At 38.8% G+C, this 24350-nt stretch overlaps 1 protein-coding gene and 1 pseudogene across 1 annotated transcript; one reads left to right on the plus strand and one right to left on the minus strand.

The window, feature by feature from the left end:
* Positions 1-4162: 4162 nt before the first annotated feature.
* On the minus strand, positions 4163-5012 carry LOC132482997 (high affinity copper uptake protein 1-like). The gene has a single exon (XM_060088265.1). It carries the CDS (start codon positions 4846-4848, stop codon positions 4273-4275), a length of 576 nt encoding a protein of 191 aa, XP_059944248.1. The 5' UTR covers positions 4849-5012; the 3' UTR covers positions 4163-4272.
* Positions 5013-23153: 18141 nt separating this feature from the next.
* Positions 23154-24350, plus strand: part of LOC132483040 (centrosomal protein of 78 kDa-like) — a 360457-nt pseudogene continuing 359260 nt past the window's right edge.

Genomic DNA, 24350 nt, shown 5'->3' on the forward strand with positions numbered 1-24350 from the left:
GTTTCCATGGGTCCATTCTCAGTATCCAAACAAAACAGCAAATCCTATCTTAGTAAAACTAATGAAAAACACAGTCTTTCTTTAACAAAGAGATTGTGAAGGAAAGGGGGAGAGAAAGGCTTGCATCCCACACCACACAACGAAACTTATTGAATTATTTGTTTAATTTTCTCCCTCTATAAATTTCCTCTCCCCCTCTCAGTACGTCTCTCTTCTCCCACATCTGGCCACACTCTACCAGCCATCTTTCCAGATCTTTCCAGAACTCTCCATCCTAGTTTCATTAGGCCACAATTTAAACATCTCACAGGTCTCCAGAATGCATCTCCATCACTTATTCCACAAAGACAAACAAAGGACACTTCTCAGGATCATGTTTCTTTGAAGGAAGAGGTCATGAGGAGTGACTATAAATAATATAAGGTGGAGAGCAGTGACTTAAAATACCAGTTTTCACCTTAGAATGTGAATACAGGGAACTTTGGGAAACTAGAAAATCTAGAAAGGATTCACTGATAATTATTTATGTTCAATGAATAAAATAAAATGTAATAATATGGCTAAACTCTCAGAGATTAACTTTTTCAAAAGTTTCTTTCACACACCTTCACTATTGGGATGTTTGATAAAAACACGTTTCCTTCTTCACTTTCTTCTTTCTTTGCAGATACTGGAACCAAACTTTCAAACAATAAGAACCTTCCCATAAGTCCCTTGCCAGGCAAGATTAAGGTATAACAATCCAAACAAATTTGTGAAGAAGATAACTGGTTGAAAGCACAGGAAAAGAACTGTGGGTTTCTCTTATTCAGCAGTAACATAATGAGTAATGTGTGAATTGGTTTAAAAAGTCTCTCTGCATGAGGGGCTAAGGTTAAGATTAGAATTTCTGAGGCCAGAAGAGCAAAATGACTACAACAATCCACATATTTTCAAGAGCTGCACTTTGGATGTGAGGGATTGATTTTTCCCACTATTTTTTCAGCAACCCAAATGGTGTCTTTATTAAACGACATAAGAGAATACAGTGTGGCCAAGAAGGCTTAGTTTTCCTTAGCCCCAAGACAGATATTCTCCAGTGACTGTCCACTCCAATGAAAAAGAGAGATTTACAAGAAGAAACTGGATACAACTGAGTGTACTTTAATTTTTTTTTTTTTTAGAATCACAAAATCAAAATATTTATTTGTTCTTTTGCACATGACACTGTTAAAACATTCCTACTACAGCAATACTGCCCTCCAGGAGCTTACAATCTAAAACAGTCAACATTAATTGTAGACCCAATGATTAAGGCATTATATCAAATGCGGACTCTGTATCTTTAGGTGTATCTTCTGAAGGACGCAGATGGAGAGGGCAGGATCAACATTAAATGACATGAAAGTGTACTCCCTGCTAACTCCCTTTCCAGCTTCTACAAGGAACCCCTGTGGCTAGAACCCAAAACCAGTACCCCACAGCCTAAAAGGGAATTCCAGACAACCCTACCATAGAAGTAGTGAAGAAACCTTCATCTCTAATTCCCTGGTGGACAGAGAGGACTCTGTTTGTGGGCAGTGTGGGGCTGAGTGTTCTTCCAGCATAGATTGGAGACGGCACCTAAGATGATGCTGTAACTTTGTGGATGGTACCAGGTAGCCCCTTACTCAGCCTTATAGAAATTCCAGTGGGACAATTGCTCCTCAAAGTGTGCCTAGGGTCTCTATCAAGTTTTAAAACTTCTGGCTGGTATCTATATCCACATCTACTGCACAGCATTATCCACTGCATCAGGAGGGTGAGGGAGATTTAATAAACCAGACACATGGGATAAAAAACTGAAAGAAAGGGAAAAGGAGAGCAGAATAAGGGGCCAAAGATATGGGGATACAGCTTCTAGTTGTGAACAGGAGGAAGAGAAATTTGGATTCAAAAGGAACAAAGAAGTCAGGCACTAAATTCTAAATGAACAGGGTTACAGAAATGAAAGTCAACAAGATCATTATATTATCACAATCCAAGAGCTCAAGAAAGATAGAATTTAAGCTTTACTTTTTTTCTTTTCCTCGCTAGTTTCTTCCTTTGGCAACCTAGCTCAAGGTCACTACAATTCAGGTTTTTCATGAGACTCTATCTTGAATACCCGAAGACTTATCCCAAACTGATGTTTCTCTCTGAGAGTTTGAAATTCACAGCATTCTGTCTAAACTGGCCTTGATTTTTCTTACCTTACTGATAAGGTCCTGTTCCTGAAAGAGTATTTTATAACAGATCATGTCAAGATTTCTAGAGAGTACCCGGGTCACTACTAAACATTGATTTCTCAGGGTTTTATTATTCCTTGGCTTCTGAGGCAATAACAGGCTATTTGTACCTTAATGTTGGATTTTTATCAGTACCTGTCATTCCCTTTACTTATGCTAAGTATCAGCACTACAAGGGGTTGGAATGAGAGAAAAACATAAAATGTTGGTTCTTAGATTTTAACCTCGATCCAGTAAGCTCATAACCCTCTCTTGGTTCAAAGCCACGGAAGTACACATTTCTCGCCCTCCAATATTTAACTGGCACCAACAAAGAAAGTACAAACTTCAAAACCACAAGAGGCCAGCAGGATAGCTGTGTTTTGTCTCTCCTGCCCTGAGGCACAACTGGAGTCTAGCACCAAGGAGGGCAGGATTTAATATACCAGCACAGGAAGAGTCACTTTACAGAGGTAGGTTGGACTGGGAACAAGACTGTGGCATAGACTAACAACAGAATAAAAATCCAATGTGATTCTTACTGAGGAAAGTATTTTTGGCCACTTGTGATCTAATTAAGTCCCCCCGAGAGTAACAAAGATGGTCATGCAGAGAGTGAGGATCTGCCTGGTGTGGGCATGGATGCCCATCAGCCGACCACACCCTAAGCCTCTCCAAAGAGAGGGCTGGGCTTTTGCCCCTCCAACCCATGACTGGCTGATTTACATTGCAGATCAAAGATTCTCGACCTTCAAGCCATTTCCAAGAAATTACAGATCTTTAAGAATAAGGACTAGTGATTTCATACATGCTAATAAAAGTTACTTTGGCTACAGCCATTTGTGCTTGTGTGCCTGGGCACAAAAACACAGTTGGGGCTGAATAAATGTTTGTGGAATGATTAAGTATTGACCAGCAGCATTTAGTACATGAGTTAAGCCCAGAAACACCACCAACTAATAACAAGTCAAATTCCTGTGCCCAGTACCAGGTAGCTCACCCACCAGGTGATACTCCCTCAGTTTAAAGCAGAGATGCTCAAAGTGTGGTCCCCTGATCATCAGTAGGAGCATCACCTGGGAGCTTGTTAAAAATAGCAATTGGGGGGCTCTGGGTGGAGGTCCAGCAATCAGGGCTTTAACAAGCTCTCCAGGTGATTCTGATGCATGCTGAAGCTTGAAAACCACTGGTTTAGAAGCAGACACATGAAAACAATAATGGGAGAAAATTATTTAAACGCTTACTTCAGCTGTGACATACGAAGGTACCAAGTCAAAGTAAAATGTCAGTGGTTTCATTTTAAAATATCTATTTTCTCAAATTGATTGTCATCTTTTTTTTGATTGACAGGTTCAATCTAATCAAAATGTTAAGCGGGAACACAAGTTGATGAGTCAGCCTCCCAAGAATGCACACTCCTGCAAGGTCTGGGCCTGTATTTATACAGGCTCAAACCACCTCTCTGCCCCCTACAGAGATTTCAGTTCAACACTTCACACCTAGGGAAAGGCACAATCTGTCTCCCACTCATTGAGCCCAAAGACTAGAACGTACTTTTAAATGTTAAGTTTGGGTTCTGGGCTTAGCTGGGCAAGACCCTTCCTCACCTGCCATCAATCCTGGCTAAAGTTAATCCATTTCCATTACTGACCCAGGAAAAACCCACCAAATTCGCAAACTGTTAAAAAAAAAATAAGAACAGAAGACTAAAAAAGGAAGCAGGTAATCAAGCCATCGAATAGAAAGCTACCTGGATTAGATAAGAACATATAACTTGGATCTAAGATAATGGGGGAGGAGAGGACATCTCATGGGTGGCTTCACCTCAAGAGAAATGGGAAACTCAGCTCATTAGGGAAAAAAGGCAGGGAGGTTACCACTTTAGCTCAGAGACTGTAAGCTAAACCTCTGTTGAGCAGGTGTGTGTGTGTGTGTGTGTGTGTGTGTGTGTGTAGATAAGGAGCAAGAAGAGAAGATTGGAATCCTGTCTTCCAGTCTTGAACTGCTTTCCACTGCAATCGATAAGGCCACACCATAGAGTTAGACGTTAATGGCAATGTTCTGTGATGTCCACTACCACTGCCTTCTTCCAGCTGAAGAGATAGTACCCCATGCCAGCCCCTGCCGCTACAGCAATGCAGAGGTAGCCGTTGTAGGTCATGAAGATGAGCATGAGGAAGTAGCTGATGACCACCTGGATGATGTGCAGCACTGTTTGCAGAAGGTGAGGAAAGCTCAGCATCTGTTGCCCAACAGTTTTGTGGGTCTCCATAAGGATGGTTCCATTTGGTCCTGGGACAGGCATGGAATTGTACCGAATGTTGACTTGTGACTTGTGCAGGAGGCCCTCTCGGGCTATCTTGAGTTCTTCGTAGAACATGGCTAGTAGAAACACTGCCACAAAAGCTCCAGCCATTTCTCCAGCTGTATTGATCACCAAACCAGAGAACAATAGTTCCACGTTCTTAAAGCCAAAGTAGAAGGTCATAGGCATCATCATCATCATGTGATCATGGGAGTGGGAGGCTGAAGAGGTCAGGTGATGGTGAGAAGGTGCCATGGTACTGTTGTCATCCCCACTGCTCATCCCCATGCTCATCCCCATGTGGTGGAAATGGCCCATTTTTCCGGGAAAAGTTGAGTCAGCAGAAGATTTTTTTCAGAGATAACTATGTCATCTTTTTCTCTTTTGAGGCATGTCTTCCCAGATCGAGTCGAGCCACCGGCGCCTCCCTCTCAGAACCTTATTCTGTCACACCCCCAGGACTCTTCAGAAGCCCCCTCCACTTCTGAGTGTACTTTAATTTTACCTGAATTATTTGTTTTGTTTCAATTCTCCACTGAAGTGCCTACATTAATATATTTTTAAGAACATTTCCTTAAGTTGAAGTATTCATTCAGTATATTCATTTACTATAATTTAGAAAAGCCAAATGATTTAAGCAAATTCATTTCTATATTTCCACAGCAGTGTATTGTGAACTAAATGACACCTGGCAGTTCTTTACTCAGATACTAACTCAATTAGAAGGCAGAACAAGGATACCTACCCATTCAGGGAGGGAAAGGTCACTTAGCCTCTGTAGCTGTCTTAGGTCTCTTATCATCACAGTAACAAATTGAAGACTAAAAACCATATGATCATCTCAATAGATGAAGAAAAAGCTTTTGAAAAAATTCAATATCCATTCATGGTAAAAACTCTCCAGAAAGTGGGCATAGAGGGAACATACCTCAACATAATAAAGGCCATATATGACAAGCTCATAGCTAACATACTCAATGGTGAAAAGCTGAAAGCATTTCCCCTAAGATCAGGAACAAGACAAGGATGCCCACTCTCACCACTTTTATTGAAGGTAGTTTTGGAAGTCCTAGCCACAGCAATCAGACAAGAAAAGTAAATAAATAAAAGGACTCCAAAATGGAAAGGAAAAAGTAAAACTGTCACTGTTTGCAGATGGCATAATACATAGAAAATCTGAAAGACACCACCAAAAAATTATTAGAGCTCAAAAATGAACTTGGTAAATTTGCAGGATACAAAATTTATATATAGAAATCTATTGTATTTCTATACACTAACAGTGAACTATCAGAAAGAGAAATTAAGGAAACAATCCCATTTACAATCACGTAAAAAAGAATAAAATACATAAGAATAAATCTGCCTAAGGAGGTAAAAGACCTGTACCCAGGAAACTATACAACACTGATACAAGAAATTAAAGATGACACAAACAGCTGGAAAGATATACCATGGTCACGGATTGGAATAATTAATATTGTTAAAATGACGATCATACCCAAGGAAATCTACGGATTCAATGCAGTCTGTATCAACATATCAAGGGCATTTTCCACAGATCTAGAACAAATAATTTTAAACTTTGTATGGAAACACAAAAGATCCTGAATAGTTAAAACAGTCTTGAGAAAGAAGAACACAACTGGAGGAATCATGCTCCCTGGCTTCAGACTGTGCTACAAACCTACAGTAGTCAATACAGTATGGTACTGGCACAAAAACATCGATCACTGGAACAGAATAGAGAGCCCAGAAAGAAACCCATGCACTTGTGGTCAATGAATCTATGACAAAGGAGGCAAGAATATGCAATGGAGAAATGTCTGGGCTTCCTTAGGGATGGTTTCATCAATTAATTTGTTTTCTTAAATGGACCATACTTTTCCATGTCTTTGTATACCTTGTGATTTCTTTGGTTGAAAATTTGTCTTTCAAATATTATAATGTGGTATCTATGGAAATCAAATTCTCCCACTTTCCCAGGGTTTCCTGGGCTTTTGATTGTTGAAGGCTGTAGTACTCTGTTTAGGGACCTTTCCAAACTATTTTTGTAATGACTGTTTTCCTTATCGTATGTACACACTGAAGTCTCTGTTCCTTTAGTTCATGTTTAGCTAATATTTTGACAGAGATTTCCTTGAATTCCTGCACCTAAAACAAACAGAAACAAATATACACAAGAACATCCACATGCACACCCAGAACCACACACCTCTGCCCATTGTGCAGATTGCTGGATCACTCCTTCAACATTTAGCTGACGTGCATTGAGTTCAGGGCTCAGCCCATGGTAAAAGCTTAGAGACTCCTCTGGTGTTTTCAGAACAGGCATTTTATCTTGAGTATGCATGTGGCTTTCTTAATTTCTCTGGACACATGTGTACTTTCTGTAGGTTCTAATTTCCCAAAGAATCTCCCCCGACTTTGGCTCCTGCATCTTCTGTTGTCTATTGTATTTCAGTGCACAGTCTTCTGCCTCAGCCATCTGTGCTTTGTTAGTTCACCTTGCACTTCTTTTGAGCAATGACCACTGCTTTTCCAGACTGTGTTCCAAGTTAGCTAAGACAGAGATAAGCATCTTGTGTCAGTCCTTCAGGTAGCTCCCAGAAAGGTTAGAATAGATACACATAATATCTGACAGTACGGTCTCTTCTGCTCCCTCCTGAAGCAGGATTGAAGGTCCCATGCTAGGAATGGTCTGCTGCTACGTTAAGACTATCACTGCATTAAGACTCCACTACTTTAACACCATCACTACACTAACAGTGGATGGGGCAAGGGCAAGTAAAAATGCCACAAAGCTTTCCTGCCATTTTCAAATTGCCTCTTCCCTGGTTCAGTATGTGTTTGGTTGCTATAAATCTTTGGCTGATTTCAGGACTAAGAGAAACTCAAAGAACCCCACAGCAAAAAACAATATAATCAAACTCTCAGAAGCCAAAGGACACAGAAAGAATCTTTTCTCCCAAAGGAGAAAGAAAAAAGAAATTTGTTACAAAGCAGGTATCCTCGAAAAGATTAGAGCTAATTTCCTATATGAAACCACGGAAGCAAGAGGCCAGACATATTTAAAGTGCTGAAAGAAAAAAAATTGTCCACCAAGAATTCTATATTTGGCCAAACTGGTTTCAAAACTTAGGGAGAAATTAACGCATTCCCAGATGAACAAAGGCTGAGGGCATTTATTTTACAACTTCCTACCACTGCCCTATGAGAAATGCTAAATTGAACCTTCAGGTTGAAATCAAAGGACACTAGACAGCAACTCGAAGCTGTAGAAAGAAATAGAAATCTCCAGTAAAGATAAATACATGGGCAAATACTAAAGCCAGTATTGTGTTATTGGCTTGTAACTCTACTTTTTATTTCTTACATGATTGAAAAAACAAATGCATAAAATAATCATAAATCCATGTTATTGGGCTCACAAAGTATAAAGGTGTAATTTGTGACAACAATAATGTAAAGAGGAGGAACGGAACTGTAGAGGAACAGAGTTTCTGTGTGCTACTGAAGTTGATTTCAATTGAAATTATATTGTTTTAACTTTAGAATGGTAAATATAATCTTCTTGATAACCACAAAGAAAATATCAATAGACTATATGCAAAAGAAATGAAAAGGGAATCAAGAGTTCACCACAAGAAAATCGGCTAAGCACAGAAGTCAGTAATGGAGTAAATGAGGGGCAAAAAATGCATAAGACATACAGAAAACAAGCAGGAAACAGACAGAATTAAGTTCTTCCTCATCAGTAATTTTTGAAAAAGTAAGTGGATTAAGCTCTCTAATAAAAAGATGAACATTGGCAGAATGGACTTTAAAAACAACCATAATCCAAGTATATGCTGTCCGCAAAAAACTCACTTGATTTCAAAAGACACAAGTTGCTTGAAAGTTAAAGCATAGAATAAAATATCCCATGCAAATAGTAACAAAAAAAGAAGGAAAGAGAGACAGAAAAAGAAACAGAGGAAGGAAGGAAGGAAGGAAGGAAGGAAGGAAGATAGATCTGGGATGGCTATGTAACTATCACACAAAATAAACTTTAAATCAAAAACGATCTCAAGAGGAAAAGGAGGCCACTATATGTTGATAACAAGTTCAATCTATCAAGAAGATATAACAACTATAAATATATATGTACCAAACAACCCCCAAATATGTGAAGCAAACATTGACAGAATTGAAGGAAGAAATAGATAGTTCTAAAATAATAGGTGGAGATCAGTACCTTGTTTTCAATAATGGAAAACACATCTAGACAGAAGATCAGTAGAGAGGTAGGGGGACTGAATAACACATTTAATCAACTAAACCTAACAGCCATATATAGATCACTCCACTCAACAACGGCGGAATACACATTTTTCTCAAGTATACATGCAACACTCTCCGGGAAAGACCATATGTTAGGCCACATTACAAGTACCAATACATTTTTAAGAAATTGAAATCATACAAAGTATCTTCTTTAGCCACAGTGAAATGAAGGTAGAAATCAATAACAGAACCATTGATAGCCATTTCCCATCATGCCTGCCACACATGATATAAAGCAATGAAGGGAAAAACATAATTTACCACTTAGAAAAGTGGGAAAGAGGACAAACCATTGACACAGAGTGTGTGCTGTTTCCCGTTGTCAGGGATGGACATAAATTAGCATCATTTATTCATTAGTGTGTTAATTTCTTGGTCAAACATTGGGCAGCCAGTGTTTCTGCCTGATGGGAAGATTTCCTATACTCAGTGTTGAGTGGAGCCAACCTTGAAAGGGGCATTTTAAAGGATTATACTGTGATGGGCTTCGCAGTACCCTTCCTCCTATGCCAGTATTTAGGCTGCGGTATTTCCATGGAGTGTGTACAATCATAGGCCTCAGTTCACCAGAATTTAGTTTGACTTGTTTTGTTAATACATTCCCTCAGTACTTTGTCTGTTGTATTCTTTTGCATTTACTTCATTCTTTATTATCACTACGAAACAACTTTGTTTCCTGTTCAGATGCCAAAGTGGATATCAATACCTCCTGAGTTTTACACATCACAGATCAGTTTTGGATATCAGCGACAGAGACAACAGCTATTTCCAATGACTTTGAGACATACTTTGAACATGTGTTTAACATGTTCAGTGTTGAAATGTGTGTCAAGCTCATTATACGTGCTCTAAAAGGTTTCAAACTGCAAATATTTAAAAATCTCTATCTTTGAATAGTTTTCCTGTGCTGTCCCTTTGTGTCAGACTGTTAATGTGCAGTCTGGCACCTTCAAATAATGTGGCTTTGTAACCAATTATTTACATGTTGTTTTATCCACAGAGAATTTTTTTTAAATAAATTTATTTATTATTTACTTTTGGCCGTGTTGGGTCTTTGTTGCTGCACACAGGCTGTCTCTAGTTGGGGCGAGTGGGGGCTACTCTTTGTTGTGGTGTGTGGGCTCCTCATTGCTGTGGCTTCTCTTGCTGTGGAGCACGGGCTCTAGGCGCTGGGGCTTCAGTAGTTGTGGCACACGGGCTTCAGTAGTTGTGGCTCATGGGCCGTAGAGCACAGGCTCAGTAGTTGTGGCACACGGGCTTATTTGCTCCACAGCATGTGGGATCTTCCCAGACCAGGGCTTGAACCCATGTCCCCTGCACTGGCAGGTGGATTCCCAAGCACTGTGCCACCAGGGAAGTCCCCACACAGAGAATCTTAAGGTCAAAACATACAACTCGATTAACTACACTTCCTCCTGTTCACATTTCCCTCATCTTTTCTTCATCTTCTGTCTATGTTTCCTTGGCCCTGTTTATATTAAGTGCTTTTGCCATTATATTTGATTGTATGTATTCCGGTGAGTTACCACAATGCTTTAGGAGACATGCTAGGACATAAATGCATTTAAGTAATATATATATACACATATATATGTAGTTTGCTTGAGTGCAGTGTTTTTTGTTTTCTGTACTGAATTCATTAGCATGGGTCGGTATAATATTTAGCATAGGTCGATATGTAATTTGTAAACTAATAAAGTCTTCAAAGTGAGGAAATAAGTCTTTCAAATTTAATTATTTATTTTAAAGAGCAGAATAGCATACATAAACAGGTGCCTAATGAAAACTTTTATTCTAATTTGGAACTCTCAGGAACACCTATTTTTTTGTTCTTCTAATGGTATGATAGTAGGCCATTTTATTATTTTTATTTTTATGGCTTTAACTTTAGAACAATAAAATATTCATAAATTTTTTAAGTATTTTTCTTTATTTGATGGGGGTGGGATACTGGAGAAATGAAAGGTCAAACACCTATTGAGGAATCCATACTTGTCTATATAGTGTGTACTTTTATTTCAATAACTGATTTAAAATTCCTAGAAGGATGCTATAATAAGTTATTATGCCATTTTACAGACTGAATTAAGTGAATTTCAGGAAGGTATGAAACTTGCCTAAGGCCATCCAGCTGCCAAGTGGTAGATTAAATCCAGGTATACCTATCGCCAAAGTTTCTGCTCATCTTTTTACATCATCCACTTTTAATAGCCAATGCTTTTCTGCTTACAAATATGACTGAGGTTTCCAGACAGTCAACAATGCTTTTTAATCAGATAGAAAAATTACTGTTGCTTCTCTAAAGACATATTCCTTTTCCATTAAGTGACTTTAGTCGTTCAGATAATACTTCCAGACAGTAGTCATCATACAGTTGGAGACTAAGAACAGAACTCAGGGATGTGTCTAGCAGTCAGTAAAGACCAACTGGGCTCACTGATGATACGTATGGTCATTTCCTCTAGACTACCATAATGTTATTAAGAAGACCCTAATAATTCACAGTACTGCCCTTGCCTGATTGTTTGTTCTTCTCCCTCTATCACTCTCTCTTTTCCATATTATTATTATTATTGACAATTTTTGGTGAATTAAATTCAGGGATTAATATTCAGGAGTGCTAGTCACAAAAGCAGAGAATCTTAGCTCACACCAAAGGAAGGAAATAGAGAAAAAGTATAAATTATATGAATACACACATATCACACATGTACCAAGTATATGTTGCACTTCTCCAAAATCTATTCGGTATCTGCACATTTATTGTATGTTAGTAGTAAGACTAGAAATGAGTGCAACGCTCTGCTTACAAGATACAGAAAACAGACCCAAACATGAAAATTACTAACAATGAGAATGGGGAAGAAAGACTACAACAAGGAATGTAGATGATATTTTTGTTTCTTAGCTATGATGCCAAATATTGAACTTTCACCTTGAGACAAGGAGGCCATAAAAAGTTGTATTAGTTTCCTAGAGCTGCCATGACAAAGTACCAGAGACTGAGGAGGTTAAACAACAGAAATTTACTCACTCATGGGTGTAGAGGCTAGAAATCTGAGATAAGGTGTCAACAGGATTGATTTCTTCTGAGGTATCTCTTCTTGGTTTGTAGATGCCATGTTTTCCTTTTGTCTTCACATGGTCTTCTCTCTGTGCATGTCTGTGTCCTAATATTTTCTTTTTATAAGGACACCAGCCATATTGAATTAGAGCCCACCCATTTGACCTCATTTGACCTCAGTTACCTATTTAAGGGCCTTATCTCCTAATACAGTCATATTACGAGGTACTGGGGGTTAAGACTTCCACATATTAACTTGAACAGGACACAGTTCAGGTGATAATAGAAGATAAGAGTAATTTAAGCAAGTAAGTAACTATTGTTTACAGTGAGTTGCTTAAGGATATGAATTTACTCAAGAAAAACAAGAAGAAATTACATAACACTGTGTGTTATACAAAGATATTAAATTAATCATCATAACATCCTGTGAGATGGGCATTAAATTAGACTAAGCAAGAGTAAGCAACTTATCCAGAATTGTATAGTTGGTACTTTCCAGAATTTAAACCAGTTATTTTACCAGTTCCAGTCTACGTTATATATTCATTTCATTATTTGAAATGAATTTTGAGTCTTCATTTTGCTTAGTTTCTGAAGTTATATGGGGATAGAATGGAGTTGGACATTTTCAGTGACATTCACACATGGGGAAGGAAATTGAGTCCAGAAGCTTCAGCAATGTTTCCATGGAGAACGCTAACAACAGAACCAGAAACACCGTTATCCTTTTGGTTCAGTGATCTTTCCTAAAGCACTACAAGAATCAATTTTAAGAAGCCCAATGTTTTCCAAACTTTCACCAATGGGCTCTGTAAGGTCCTCTAACAATATCTAAGAGACTAACTAGTTTCACGTTCCAATCCACTTAAGACAAGGAGTTCTGATTGTTCTCTGTGAGGAAATCAAGTGACAGTCATAGCTGGTAATTTAGGATAGTTTCTTCAGGGCCCAGGCAAAACCTAATACACAAGTAATAATCATTGTTAAGTGCATCTTTGACAAGGATTCATCAAGTATCAAAGAGGTCTATAAATTGTGAGAAATTATGATCAAAGACAAACATAGACCACAGATATTTCATTAATGCTCAATTATTTATGAGTTTAACTTTGGTTAACCTCATTTTCCTTCTTCTAGACAATTTCCAATTCATCTCCACAAAGAGACCAGAATACTTACCTTCCAAAACAAGATTTATTGTGTTCCTTTAATTCAAAGCAGACAGTGACTTCTACATTCACTCCACCAAGTTTTGCTAGGAGAGAAAAGGAGACATTATATTTTGTCTTGAATTACATATGCTACCATACTTGACTTAGCCCATCCTACTGGAAGCACTTTGACATAGATTCTACAGTCTTGTCTTACACCTTCTACGGAATAAAGCTAAGGGAATCACACATAGTTACAGCTGGAAAGACGTTTGTTCTGGGTTGATACTTTTAGCATTTACCACCAAGACTTTATCACCAAGATCTATCTTTACAGTCTCTAAACAGGAGACCTTCTTGCCTTCCGTTTTCATATTGACAAGGAAGGTAAAGGGAAGAACTGAGAAGTACCCAAAGTCAGCTAGCAGCCAGCACAGACAAATCATCTGTGGACATATTGTTTCTTTCAAAAGATATAAACATAAGAGGAAGTCCTAATGTTTAAAACAATTGTGCATAATAAAATTCCATGAAAACCTAGAAACCAGATGCAGATCAGTAACATATTGGCTAAATAAGCTGTTATGTTCATGCAATGGACAAGTGTACAGACATTAAGTAGAACGAGATACTCTTTTCTATGAGATTCTCTTTTCACTGAACTCATCAGTGCTGCAAAAACAAAGTTACATAATACTTTTCTTTAACATTATATCAGGCATCCTCATCTTGTCCTGCATATTGCCAGTGTTACTAAAGTTTATCATTTACCTCTTTCTCTTTTAGACATATCATTTCTTCTTATTTTGGAAGCATTCATCAATCCCTATTTTACTCTTTCTTTTAAATTACAAATGAATATTGAATTTTATAAACTATCTTTTGCAGGATATTTCAAGTGATTGTATAGTTTTGCTCTCCTTGGACCTTGTTATATGGTAAATTATATTTTGTTATTTTATATATGCTATTTATTATATATTGTATTACATTTACTAATTACATTTATTACATTATAATTACATAATATTTAAGGTAGCATTTTGTTTTAGATAGACAAAACAACCAGTGGAATAGGAAGCATCTTAAAATTAGATGCAAGAGCATAAGGGAATTGAGATTAAAATAAAATTCACATTTTGGATCAGGAGCAAAAATTATTCAACAAAAGTGGGAAAATATGGCTATCATTACTAAATTCTAGATACAGCAAGTAGTTAAAAGTTTAAAAATAATGAAACTGTAAAAGTATCAGAAACCTGGGAGACATGAAATAAAGTATTCATGAGGAATACCTTTCTAAGATACAAAGAAAAAGGGATACATTTAATTATATAAAAATTAAAATTTGCCTCATGGCAAAATGCACTACAAAGGTCAGAAAACAAGCAAAAGAAATTGGGAAATATATTAAGAAATGGATATGCTTTCTTTACAACTTTTGAGAGAAACACATGTTTCTTTTTCCTTTAACCTGTTATGGGGGTATTAATCTATAATGTAAGTGCATGGTTCCTTTCCTTTAACCTGTAATGTGAAATTTAATCTATATGGTAAGTGCATGGTTCCTTTCCTTTCGTCTGTAATGTGACTGTCAACATGCGGCACTGTTTCCAAGCTCAGAGTTTGGATGTTCCTGTACTGGTCCCATCACTGACCATCCACAAAAACTTACAGATGTTGCTTCACTTTCCTGGGGGTTAGAGTCTTAGCTAAGAAATGGAAGCAAAATAGAACTTTCCCGCAGGGATGTTAGAAGGTTTAAAGGAGTAAATATGTAAGTGACTTAGCACAGTGCCTAGTACAAGAGAGATCAATAGAAGTACTTATCAATTTTTAAAGAGACAGATGAAAGAAACCAACTGTGGTGAGTTCAATCTATTGATATATATTCTTGACTTTAAACTACCTTTTCATTCATTGGATGACCTAACTTGCTCATGCTTTTTCTTACTCTAGTGAACTTGGGTAGCTAATATCACAGTTTAAAATTTTTGCTTTTATATTTACAAGTAAATTTGACCTGTAAATTTCTTTTTCCTTACAGTCCTAATCTATTTTCAGTATTAGGATTATATAGACTTCATAAGATGAATAAAGGAGCATTCTTACTTTGCTACTCTCTAGAAGCTTTTCTTTGTTAATATTGATGTTATCTGTTTAATAGAAGTTCGATAGAATTCACCTCCCAAATGAACTGGCTGGGTCTGGTATTTTCTTGGTGAAAGATTGTCAAGTATTGACTTCATTCCTTTACTGGTGAAAGAACTCCAGCTATAAATTTCCTCTTGTGTCAGTTTTGGTAAACTTTAGGAGCTAGGAAATTGTCCACTTTACAGAAATGTTCAAATTTACTGGCATTTCATATATTCTCTGTTTGTACTCTCTGCTATAATATGGTCCTGATTCTTTCTGTATATTATTTACTTATGTTTTTGTTTTGCTTAATCAAAGTGTGTTTTCTAAATCTTTTCAAAGAATATTCTTTTTACTTACTAAATCACCTCAATTTTATACTTTTTTCTGTTTTATTAAGTTCTGCTCATATCTTTATTATCTATTTTTTCTATGTTCTCAGGGTTTATTGCTTTACTCTTCTGATGTCAATTAAAACACTTGGTTATTAATTTTAAGAAATCTTTTTAGTTATAAATAGTTGAACTTTTTGAAGATTCCAGCTTAGTTGTAAGTATCTAAGGGTCAGCTCATCCACATTGTTGCTAGTCTAAGGCTTAGTTCACCCTATCGCAATGTATATATTGACATTTTTTACCCTCGACTTTCTGTGTTTTGCTACTTCTCACTTTTCTTTGGAGAGAAGCCCTTTGAAAAACCCTGAACTTATATTACAGCCAATAAGTCTTTAAAATAATGTGTATTTTTTAAAGATAAATCTACTTATATAATTAGGCAGAAAATCTGATCTGCCATATTTTTAAAGACAGCATAAATTCACCTTCTCCATGATTAATCTGCTGTATTACACGACCTTTGAGTTTTTAGCTTTATCAATGACATGTACTTGAAAAATGTTTTAAAGATCCTACCCAGTCTTTGAAAACATCCTTGTTCCTTGTTTCAGTTCTAGTTTTATGTATATTTTCTGCCTTGCACCTGATTATTCCAACATCTGATGGATGGCCTTGGGAATCTAATTCTGGTATTGATTGTTTTTTGCTGATTCTCTCCACTTCTAGCTGATTTCTTCATTATTGGATAAATTTAGATCATGAGCTCACGTTTAGCTAAACTTTATCTCTGGGAATGCTATAGGCCTGTGTTGAAGGTCTACCTCTCCAGAAAGGGTTTAGTTTTGTGTTTGGAATACCACCGATTTGGGAGCATTTTAAGTTAATTTCTTAGCTTCTGTTTGCAAGACCGCACATAAGTTTACAACACAAACACTGTGAACACAGATCGGGGGTTCAGAATTCTGAAGATTTCCTACCTGTTTCCTACCAAGAGCAGAGGCCAAGAGAATTTGTTCTTAGTTTCCCTTTGCCAGCAGATATTTTTTCTCCTGGCACACCCTTTCATTAAAGGTGAAGCTAGGGATAGATAGGTGTAGTTCTAACTTCCCATCTAGTAGGGATGGTGTCTTACTTTCTGCCTCCCATGTGGTCATGGCCGTTTAAGAACAAGTCTCTATGTCAGGTGTGTCATTAAACTATGGCCTATATTCCAAATCCAGACAGATGCCTATTTTGTATGGCCTATGAGCTATGAATAATTTTCACATTTTAACTGGTAACATTTTAAATGGTTACCTAAGTACCTAAATAATATCCTCAATTTTGCCTCTTTGGTCTACAAAGCCTAAAATATTTGCCACTTGGCTCCATAAAAACAGGATTTCCAGCTTCTGTTCTAAGCTATCAAGTTCTTCAATCCACTCCTAATATAGCTATAACTCTCACACATGTACCACCCTTCTTTCATGGGTCCTGGAAATTTCTACTGCATACTTCAAAAATCAACCATGAACTTAAAAATAAGTTGTGTACATTTAACCTAGCATACCTAACCCTTTTCCTTTAGGAGAGTTTTTCAAGTAATCTTGCCCACCGTATTCTTTAGAGCTTCATTAATAATGGCAAAAAATTAAAAGAACTTAACATTCAACAAATGGGAATTGTTCATATCAATTATAGAAGCACATACAGTAGAAAACTATAAACTGTTATTGAAACAGTGAGACATAACTAGTTTTATTCTTAGAGAACTATGTTTATTTAGGTCCCTTTTGTTTAAATAAGTATATTTCTGTGTATGTATGTACATAGTCATGTATTTATATACACATACATTATTTGTATGATATAGTTACATAAACATATGAAATACATACCTATACACATACCTTTGATTTATATTTGTATACATACACAGGAATATAATTATATATATTATATAGTTATATACATTGAACTGAAAACTGGTAGTATACATATATATCATGTATAAATGTGTGTCTATGTGCATGTGTAGAAAAGCAGGTTGAGAGATATGGAAGCATGAGTTAGACAGGGTTCACGATTGTAAAAGTAGTTATGTGTAGGTAGTGAGGTTAAGGCTCATTTGATTGAAAATATTGCATATTTTTACATCAATTGTTATGATGAACAGATTCCTATGTAAATAAAATTATAAATAGCTATACATACTTGTATGTGTAATGTATAATTAAAATATATATAGTTTTATAGATGTATTTTATTTATATTACATAATATAATTGTCTTATACTAATACATTATGTATTGTGTTATATAGAATATATTAACTATAGTGTATTATATCAGATAATAATAATTATATATTTATAATATATATATTTATAATTTATATATTATGATATAATTGCTTTATAATCAATATTACATGATATATCATATTAATATTATGAACATATTAACCATATAAATACATTTTATTACTCATATATTTTGTATGTAATATATGCTAGGCAAAAATATATATTAATATAATACATAATTGTTATACATTATATAAATATTAGTATATTACATTTATATATCAATATAATATTTAATACTGGTATATTTATATTATATTTAATATATACATAGCTAATGCTCTTTAAAGCCATCCGCTACAAGTAGTATAAGACCAAGAGTATGGCCAAAGCAAATTCTAAAAATCTTAGATTACTTATATTCATTTATATGTCATTTTACTGGAATCTGCATCTGGCTATTAGAGAGGACACACAGCAAAATCAACAAAAAGTGCCCAGGAGGACATAGGATCCTTCATTTATCGGAATCTCAAAGGAAACACAGTGCTATCCAGTCCCCCATCAAAGAGCCAAGAGCAAACCTTGAAGCACCCAGTAAAAGCCCATTCAAACAAAAAAGCTTTCCCACTTAAACTGGAAAAAGTTAAGTTCCCAAGAGACCCCCTACATCAACCACCAAAGATCATTTGGCAGTAAAAACAATAATGTTCACCGAACAACAAGAAACCCAAAACAATAGTTGTTTAGCACAAACAAAAAAAAAGCAGCTAGGGCCTCCCTGGTGGCGCAAGTGGTTGAGAGTCCGCCTGCCGATGCAGGGGATACGGGTTCGTGCCCCGGTCTGGGAGGATCCCATATGCCGCGGAGCGGCTGGGCCCGTGAGCCATGGCTGCTGAGCCTGCGCATCCGGAGCCTGTGCTCCGCAACGGGAGAGACCACAACAGTGTGAGGCCCGCATACTGCAAAAAAAAAAAAAAAAAAAAAAAAAAAAAGCAGCTAATTAGTGTCTCTCCTGTTTGAAAGAAGGGGGTGGGAAGTGGGCAGAAGACCTGATAGGAAAGATAAAAAGAAAAGGAAAAGGAAAATAAAAGTTTCCAGTTTGACACTCAAGCTGTCTTCTGCATCCATTTCGTCAAGACCACCAAGTCAATGTGGAGGCTTTTTCCTCCTTCCCTTTTCTTTTCATGACACTGATCACAACCAGCACTGCAGATCCCATCGAATTAAGGAATGCTGTTGCCTACATGTGTGAATGAGCTGTGAGTAAAGTACTGAAGTAGAGGAAACCTAAAGTGAAACGTCTTCATGAATGTCCATGTGGCTGAGCAGGAAGTTAACCTCTCATAGATGTGCTAAAGAAGAAGAGTTGGCTTTTATTTTATTTACTTTTCCCTGGACTGTGTTGAATGACTATCATCTACAAGTTCAGGCTACTTTTTGCTGAGGATTAATGCACTGGGAGAGCTGAGAGAAAACTGAACTGTAGAGCTTTTTCTTGACCAGTTCACCTTACTTTCCCAAACTCTAAGTCTTTCCCTAATGCTTTCTCCTTTTTATTGTACTAAAATGAACAGAACACAAAATTCACCATTTTGATCATTTTACAATTCACTGTACCATTCAGTGGAATATAGTACGGTCACAGTGTTGCGCAACTATCACCACTATTCAGCTGCAAAACATTTTCATCACCCCAAGAGGAAACCTACACCCATTTTAAGGACTCATTCCCTATTTCCCTCTGTTCCAAAGCCCTGGCAACCACTAATGTATAATATTTGCCGTGTGTATGGATTTGCCACTGCTGGACATTTCGTATAAATGGAACCACACCATATGTAGCCTTTTGTGCCTGATGAGAAGTTGTGCAGTGGTAGGAAAACTAAAATGCGATGTACTGTATGATGTATGTTTTACTGAAGTGGCTTGGTCAGATTATAATGATTTATGATAGAAATCACGTAAAGCAAGCATCACAATTCTCCAGGAATATTCTGTAGAATGCTAATGTTAATTATGAATATGTGAAGCCCCAATCTTTCATTTGTATTGACCTTATCTCATTAATTCTTCTCCCAACAGTGCCATAATTAGAGTTGAGTTCTAAAATGTACCTTCCTCTTTTCCCATAGAAATTGTCCCACAATTTCAAAAAGTTCTCAAAGGTGAAAAAGTGCACACGACGTTTATCACGTTTGCAAATGCCAATGGAAATGCTAAGCTAACACTGTCCAAAATGCAATCTTCTTCTGTGAGAGCACCCAACTTTAAACAAATACACATATTCTAAATGCAGCTTCGATCTGTGACATGTTTTGGCCACTGAAGTATGAGCAGACATGATGGCCTTAAATGAGCAGAAGAGGCCCTAAATGGGTTTGTGCGGTTGGGCTCACCTCTTATGTTTCAGTGAACTTTTAGAGAAGACGGGGCCTGGGAGCTGTGGCCTCACAGTTGGGCTCCAGACGAAGAGGTGTGTGACAGACCTCAAACTGACCCAAAACACGGAGCAAAACTAGCCATCTAGAGGTCTAAAAGAGAGCCACTGCAGCTAGCCCATAGGTCCAAGAGAAATAAATTCTTGTTTATGTAACTGACTTTGGTGTGATTTGTTCCAAAGCATTATCACAGCAAGAGCTGACTAACACAACATCCTCCAAATTATTGTTATGTAAATGGTGCCAACATGCCTACATTTAAGGCAACTGTGTACTCAAATTGTGAGAATTCTTGAACTCTTGGTGCCTCTCCAACACAATGTACATGGCTAAATTTCCACAAATAAGTTCACTAATATACCACAAAGATCTCCCTCAACTTTTATTAAATGTAATGCAAAGTTCTTTCTTTTCATTTTCTGCTTCTACATAGTTAAAATGCTGTTTATCAATGGAAAACAGTTCTTGCCGTTTGGCTTCTGTCGTTAGAGTCCTTTGAACTCTTTGGCTTTTCAGCTCCTAGGCTGTAACATTTGAATCAGCAAATGCCCCAAGGAGAAAGGCTGCACCAAATGTCAAGCTTGCGTCTGTGTTTCCCTTCTCTCTAGAACGTGGCCCATATGTCTTGGTGTCTCTCTAACATTCAGACGCCAGTGAACCGAAGTTTTCCTACTCTATCCAGCTTTTCTACAATTTCTTTAGACTTCGCCTGATCTTATGTTATTATTCAACTATCATCTCAATTACCCCTAGGAAGAAATCTACAATTTTTAGAGAAAACGGAACCCTGGTACATGTTGGTAGGAATGTAAACTGGTTCAGCCACTGTGGCCAACAGTATGGAGGGTTCTCAAAAACTAAAACTAGAACTACCATATGACCTCGCAACTCCACTGCTGGCTGTAAATCCAAAAAGAACAAAAACACATGTTTTCAAAAACATGTATTTGAAAAGATACATGCACGCCTATGTTCGGAGCATCAGTATTTACAATTACCAAGATATGGAAGCAACCTAAGTGTCATCAAGTGATGAATGGATAAAGAAGAAGAGGTACATATAACCAATGGCATACTACTCAGCCTGAAAAAAGAAAGAAATGTTTCCATTTGCAGCAACACAGATGGACTTGGAGGGCATTGTGGTCAGTGAAATAAGTCAAACAAAAACAAACACTGTAGGATATCACCTATATATGGAATCTAAAAAATCCAGCAATCTAGTGAATATAACAAAAAGAAGGGGAGTCAGAGATATAGAGAACAAACTAATGGTTGTCAGTGCGGAGGGAGAGGCGGGGGCAACACGGGGTGGGGAAGTGAGAGATGTAAACTACTGGGTGTACGATAGGCTCAAGGATGTATTGTACAACACAGGGAATATAGGCAATATTTTGTAATAACAGTAAATGTAAAGTTACCTTTAGAAAGTATATAAAAATGTTTTAAAACAGAAATCATACTGAAAATTGGAAACAATTTAAATGTCCATCAACAGGAAAATGCACATATAAATTACTGTACTTCCCTACATGGGAATCCTACATTGTGAGGAAAGTACATGAACTAGACAGATCTTTACGTGTCAGCATGGATGAACCTAGCAAAGATAACACTAAAAAAAGCAAGAAGAGAAAACATAGTAGAATACTATATGAGGTTTAAGAATACTTAAAAATGTAGCCTAAATAGAAAGACATGCATGCAGTGATGGAGACCAAGTTCAGAAGCGTGGTTACCCAGGGTCAGCTGGGGAGTGGCTGTGTTTGGGAAAGTGGTCACAGCAGGCTCTTGAACAGGAATGGTAATGTTTCAGTTCACACGCTGGCTGGAGGACGGAGGAGTGTCTGCAATGTTATAATGTGAGCACGCTGCGTGTGAAAGCCATTGCTGACCACATCTAGGGGATCTGACACGCGGGAGCTGGTAGTGGGTGGAGGCATCCAGAAGGTGGTGGTAGAAGAGGAACGCTGTATGCATAACGCCTAAGGCCTGACCAGAAGACGACCACTGTTCTAGAAACTGGACACAAATCCAACTTCTATGGCCAATGTTAAAAGACAAACTGAGGCATTTTTAAAATAAGACTTCACGTGAGCAAAAATAGATTCAATTCAGGCACCACCAAAGCGGAAGTGGTGAGGAGCGCTCCAGCCACAGGAGCTGCAGAGATGTTTATTTTAAAAGGGCAGAAGCCAAGCAAGGAAATGCCTGACTTGCTATCGCTTTAAAGCCTAGTTGGTGGTTTGTGACTGGTTGTCCTCAGCGGTGTGCGTCACCCTGAGGCATTGACAGGCTTAGATTTTGGTTGGTTTACGTAGCCGGCCGCATCGCTAGAGCCACCGCAGGCTAACGGCCCCCTGCAGGGTTCATTTACTAACACCAGTTGTCTGAGTCCTTCCTCTTACTCGGTCACTTCACTTCCTACGCCTCAGTTTCCCTTCAGTAAAGTGGATATTCAGTAGTAAATTCTCTGTGGAGTTGTCAGTACAAAAGAAAGTGATTATTAGTAACCACGATCATGTCCTGAATGCATGGAACACGTCACCATTTGCCAACTACCGTGTCAAGTTAGCAGAAACTACAGAAATTAAGAGCTCTCCGCATAAATTCACACACCCGTGCACCAGGTGAGGGACCACAGGCAGACGTTCACTCCGCCTTTCGTGTGTCCCTCACGGAGTGCAGGCTCTCTCCTGGGCGGGGGGAGCCCAGACACTTACGGGAGTTTACGTTTCAAATGCGTTGATACAACCAGGTCTCACGTTTGTTTGGATGAGTCAGCAAACGCTGTTTGGAAACCCCCGAAGTCTCCACACCTCGCACGTTTCGCGCTGCCTTAGTCTCAGAGCTCAAGCCCCTTCTCTTCAGGCCGCGTCACCATGGGAGACAGGGCTGCGGGGGGACGCGACGCACGGCGAGCGTGCTGACGTCCTCGAGCCCCGCCCCCACGGCACCGCCCGCCGACGTAAACCGCAGCCCCGCGGCGTGGCGCGCGTAGTTGCCTGCGCCAACACCAGGCCAGGCGGGGTCTTCGTAACGCGGCATGGCGGGGTTGGTCTAGCTGGGGCCCGTGGCCCTATGTCTTCTGGCTGCGACGCCGGTCCTCCGCACGCTGCGGGGCCGCAGCCGACGGGCGGTGGGCGCCCGAGGGGCCGGGAGGCGAGCCGGGGCCCCCAGGCGGGTGTGGGCATCGTGTCCGCATCCAGCGTCCCTGAGGCCGCGCTCGGGCCATGATGACTCAGTGAAGCTGCGCCGGGACAGCGCGGCCGACATCTTTCCGCGCTCTGAGGACCTGTGCGCGCTGCAGGACTCGGTGCCTCTGCCCTCCGTGCGCGCTTCCCTACAGGAGGGCCTGCTGGACTTAAGGCCGACCGCCTCCACGGGGTGCACTGGGCGCCGCTCCTCAGCGCCCGCTGCCCCTTATCTGTATCCAGAGCTTCTTCCAGCCACGGCTTGTCGAGACAGGTTTGTACTTCCGGCTTCCAGGGCCCCTCGTGTGGGCGCTGAGAAGCGGGGTTTTAAATGGTGGAGGGTGGGCGCTAGAAACAGTGCCCAGTGCCCGGGTGTGCGTGCACTAGACGGGGCGTGCGGCCTAGGACTCCTGCCAGCTCGGTGACCCCGGCCGAGTGCCTTAAGGCTTCAAGGTCTCAGTGTTCCCATCTGTAACGTGGGCTGAACAGGACCCAGTCTCTGTGGCGGATAGAAGGATGCACTGTGTTAATGCTTCTAGACTCTACAAAGTAGAACACTTAGCACAGTTTGGAGCATCGTTAATTGTTACACAGATGTTACCTGGTCTGTTGAATGACTTTGCCTGGTACACACCAAAGCGATTAGGAAATGGATATATCCCGGCTTCATTTCCTTTCCATTAAAACAGGGCTCAGGAAAAAAAATTTGTTTTCAATAGTCGTATCATATAGTGCAATGAGCACCGGTGTGAAGGCAGCTTAGGGTGTGAATTCCAGGGCTTATGCTCTCTGTGGCCTGGGCAGGTTTCTTTTGCACTGCAATCCCCACACTTGTAAAATGACGTTAATAACCAGTCTTTCTGTGGGTTCTTAGAATTAGTTAAG

Source organism: Mesoplodon densirostris (assembly GCF_025265405.1).
Source record: "Mesoplodon densirostris isolate mMesDen1 chromosome Y unlocalized genomic scaffold, mMesDen1 primary haplotype SUPER_Y_unloc_2, whole genome shotgun sequence".
Classification (NCBI taxonomy): Eukaryota; Metazoa; Chordata; class Mammalia; order Artiodactyla; family Ziphiidae; genus Mesoplodon; species Mesoplodon densirostris.

Bases quoted from the DNA above. Each gene is read 5' to 3' on its own strand.
- LOC132482997 (XM_060088265.1), bottom strand. From the start codon at position 4,848: ATGGGCCATTTCCACCACATGGGGATGAGCATGGGGATGAGCAGTGGG.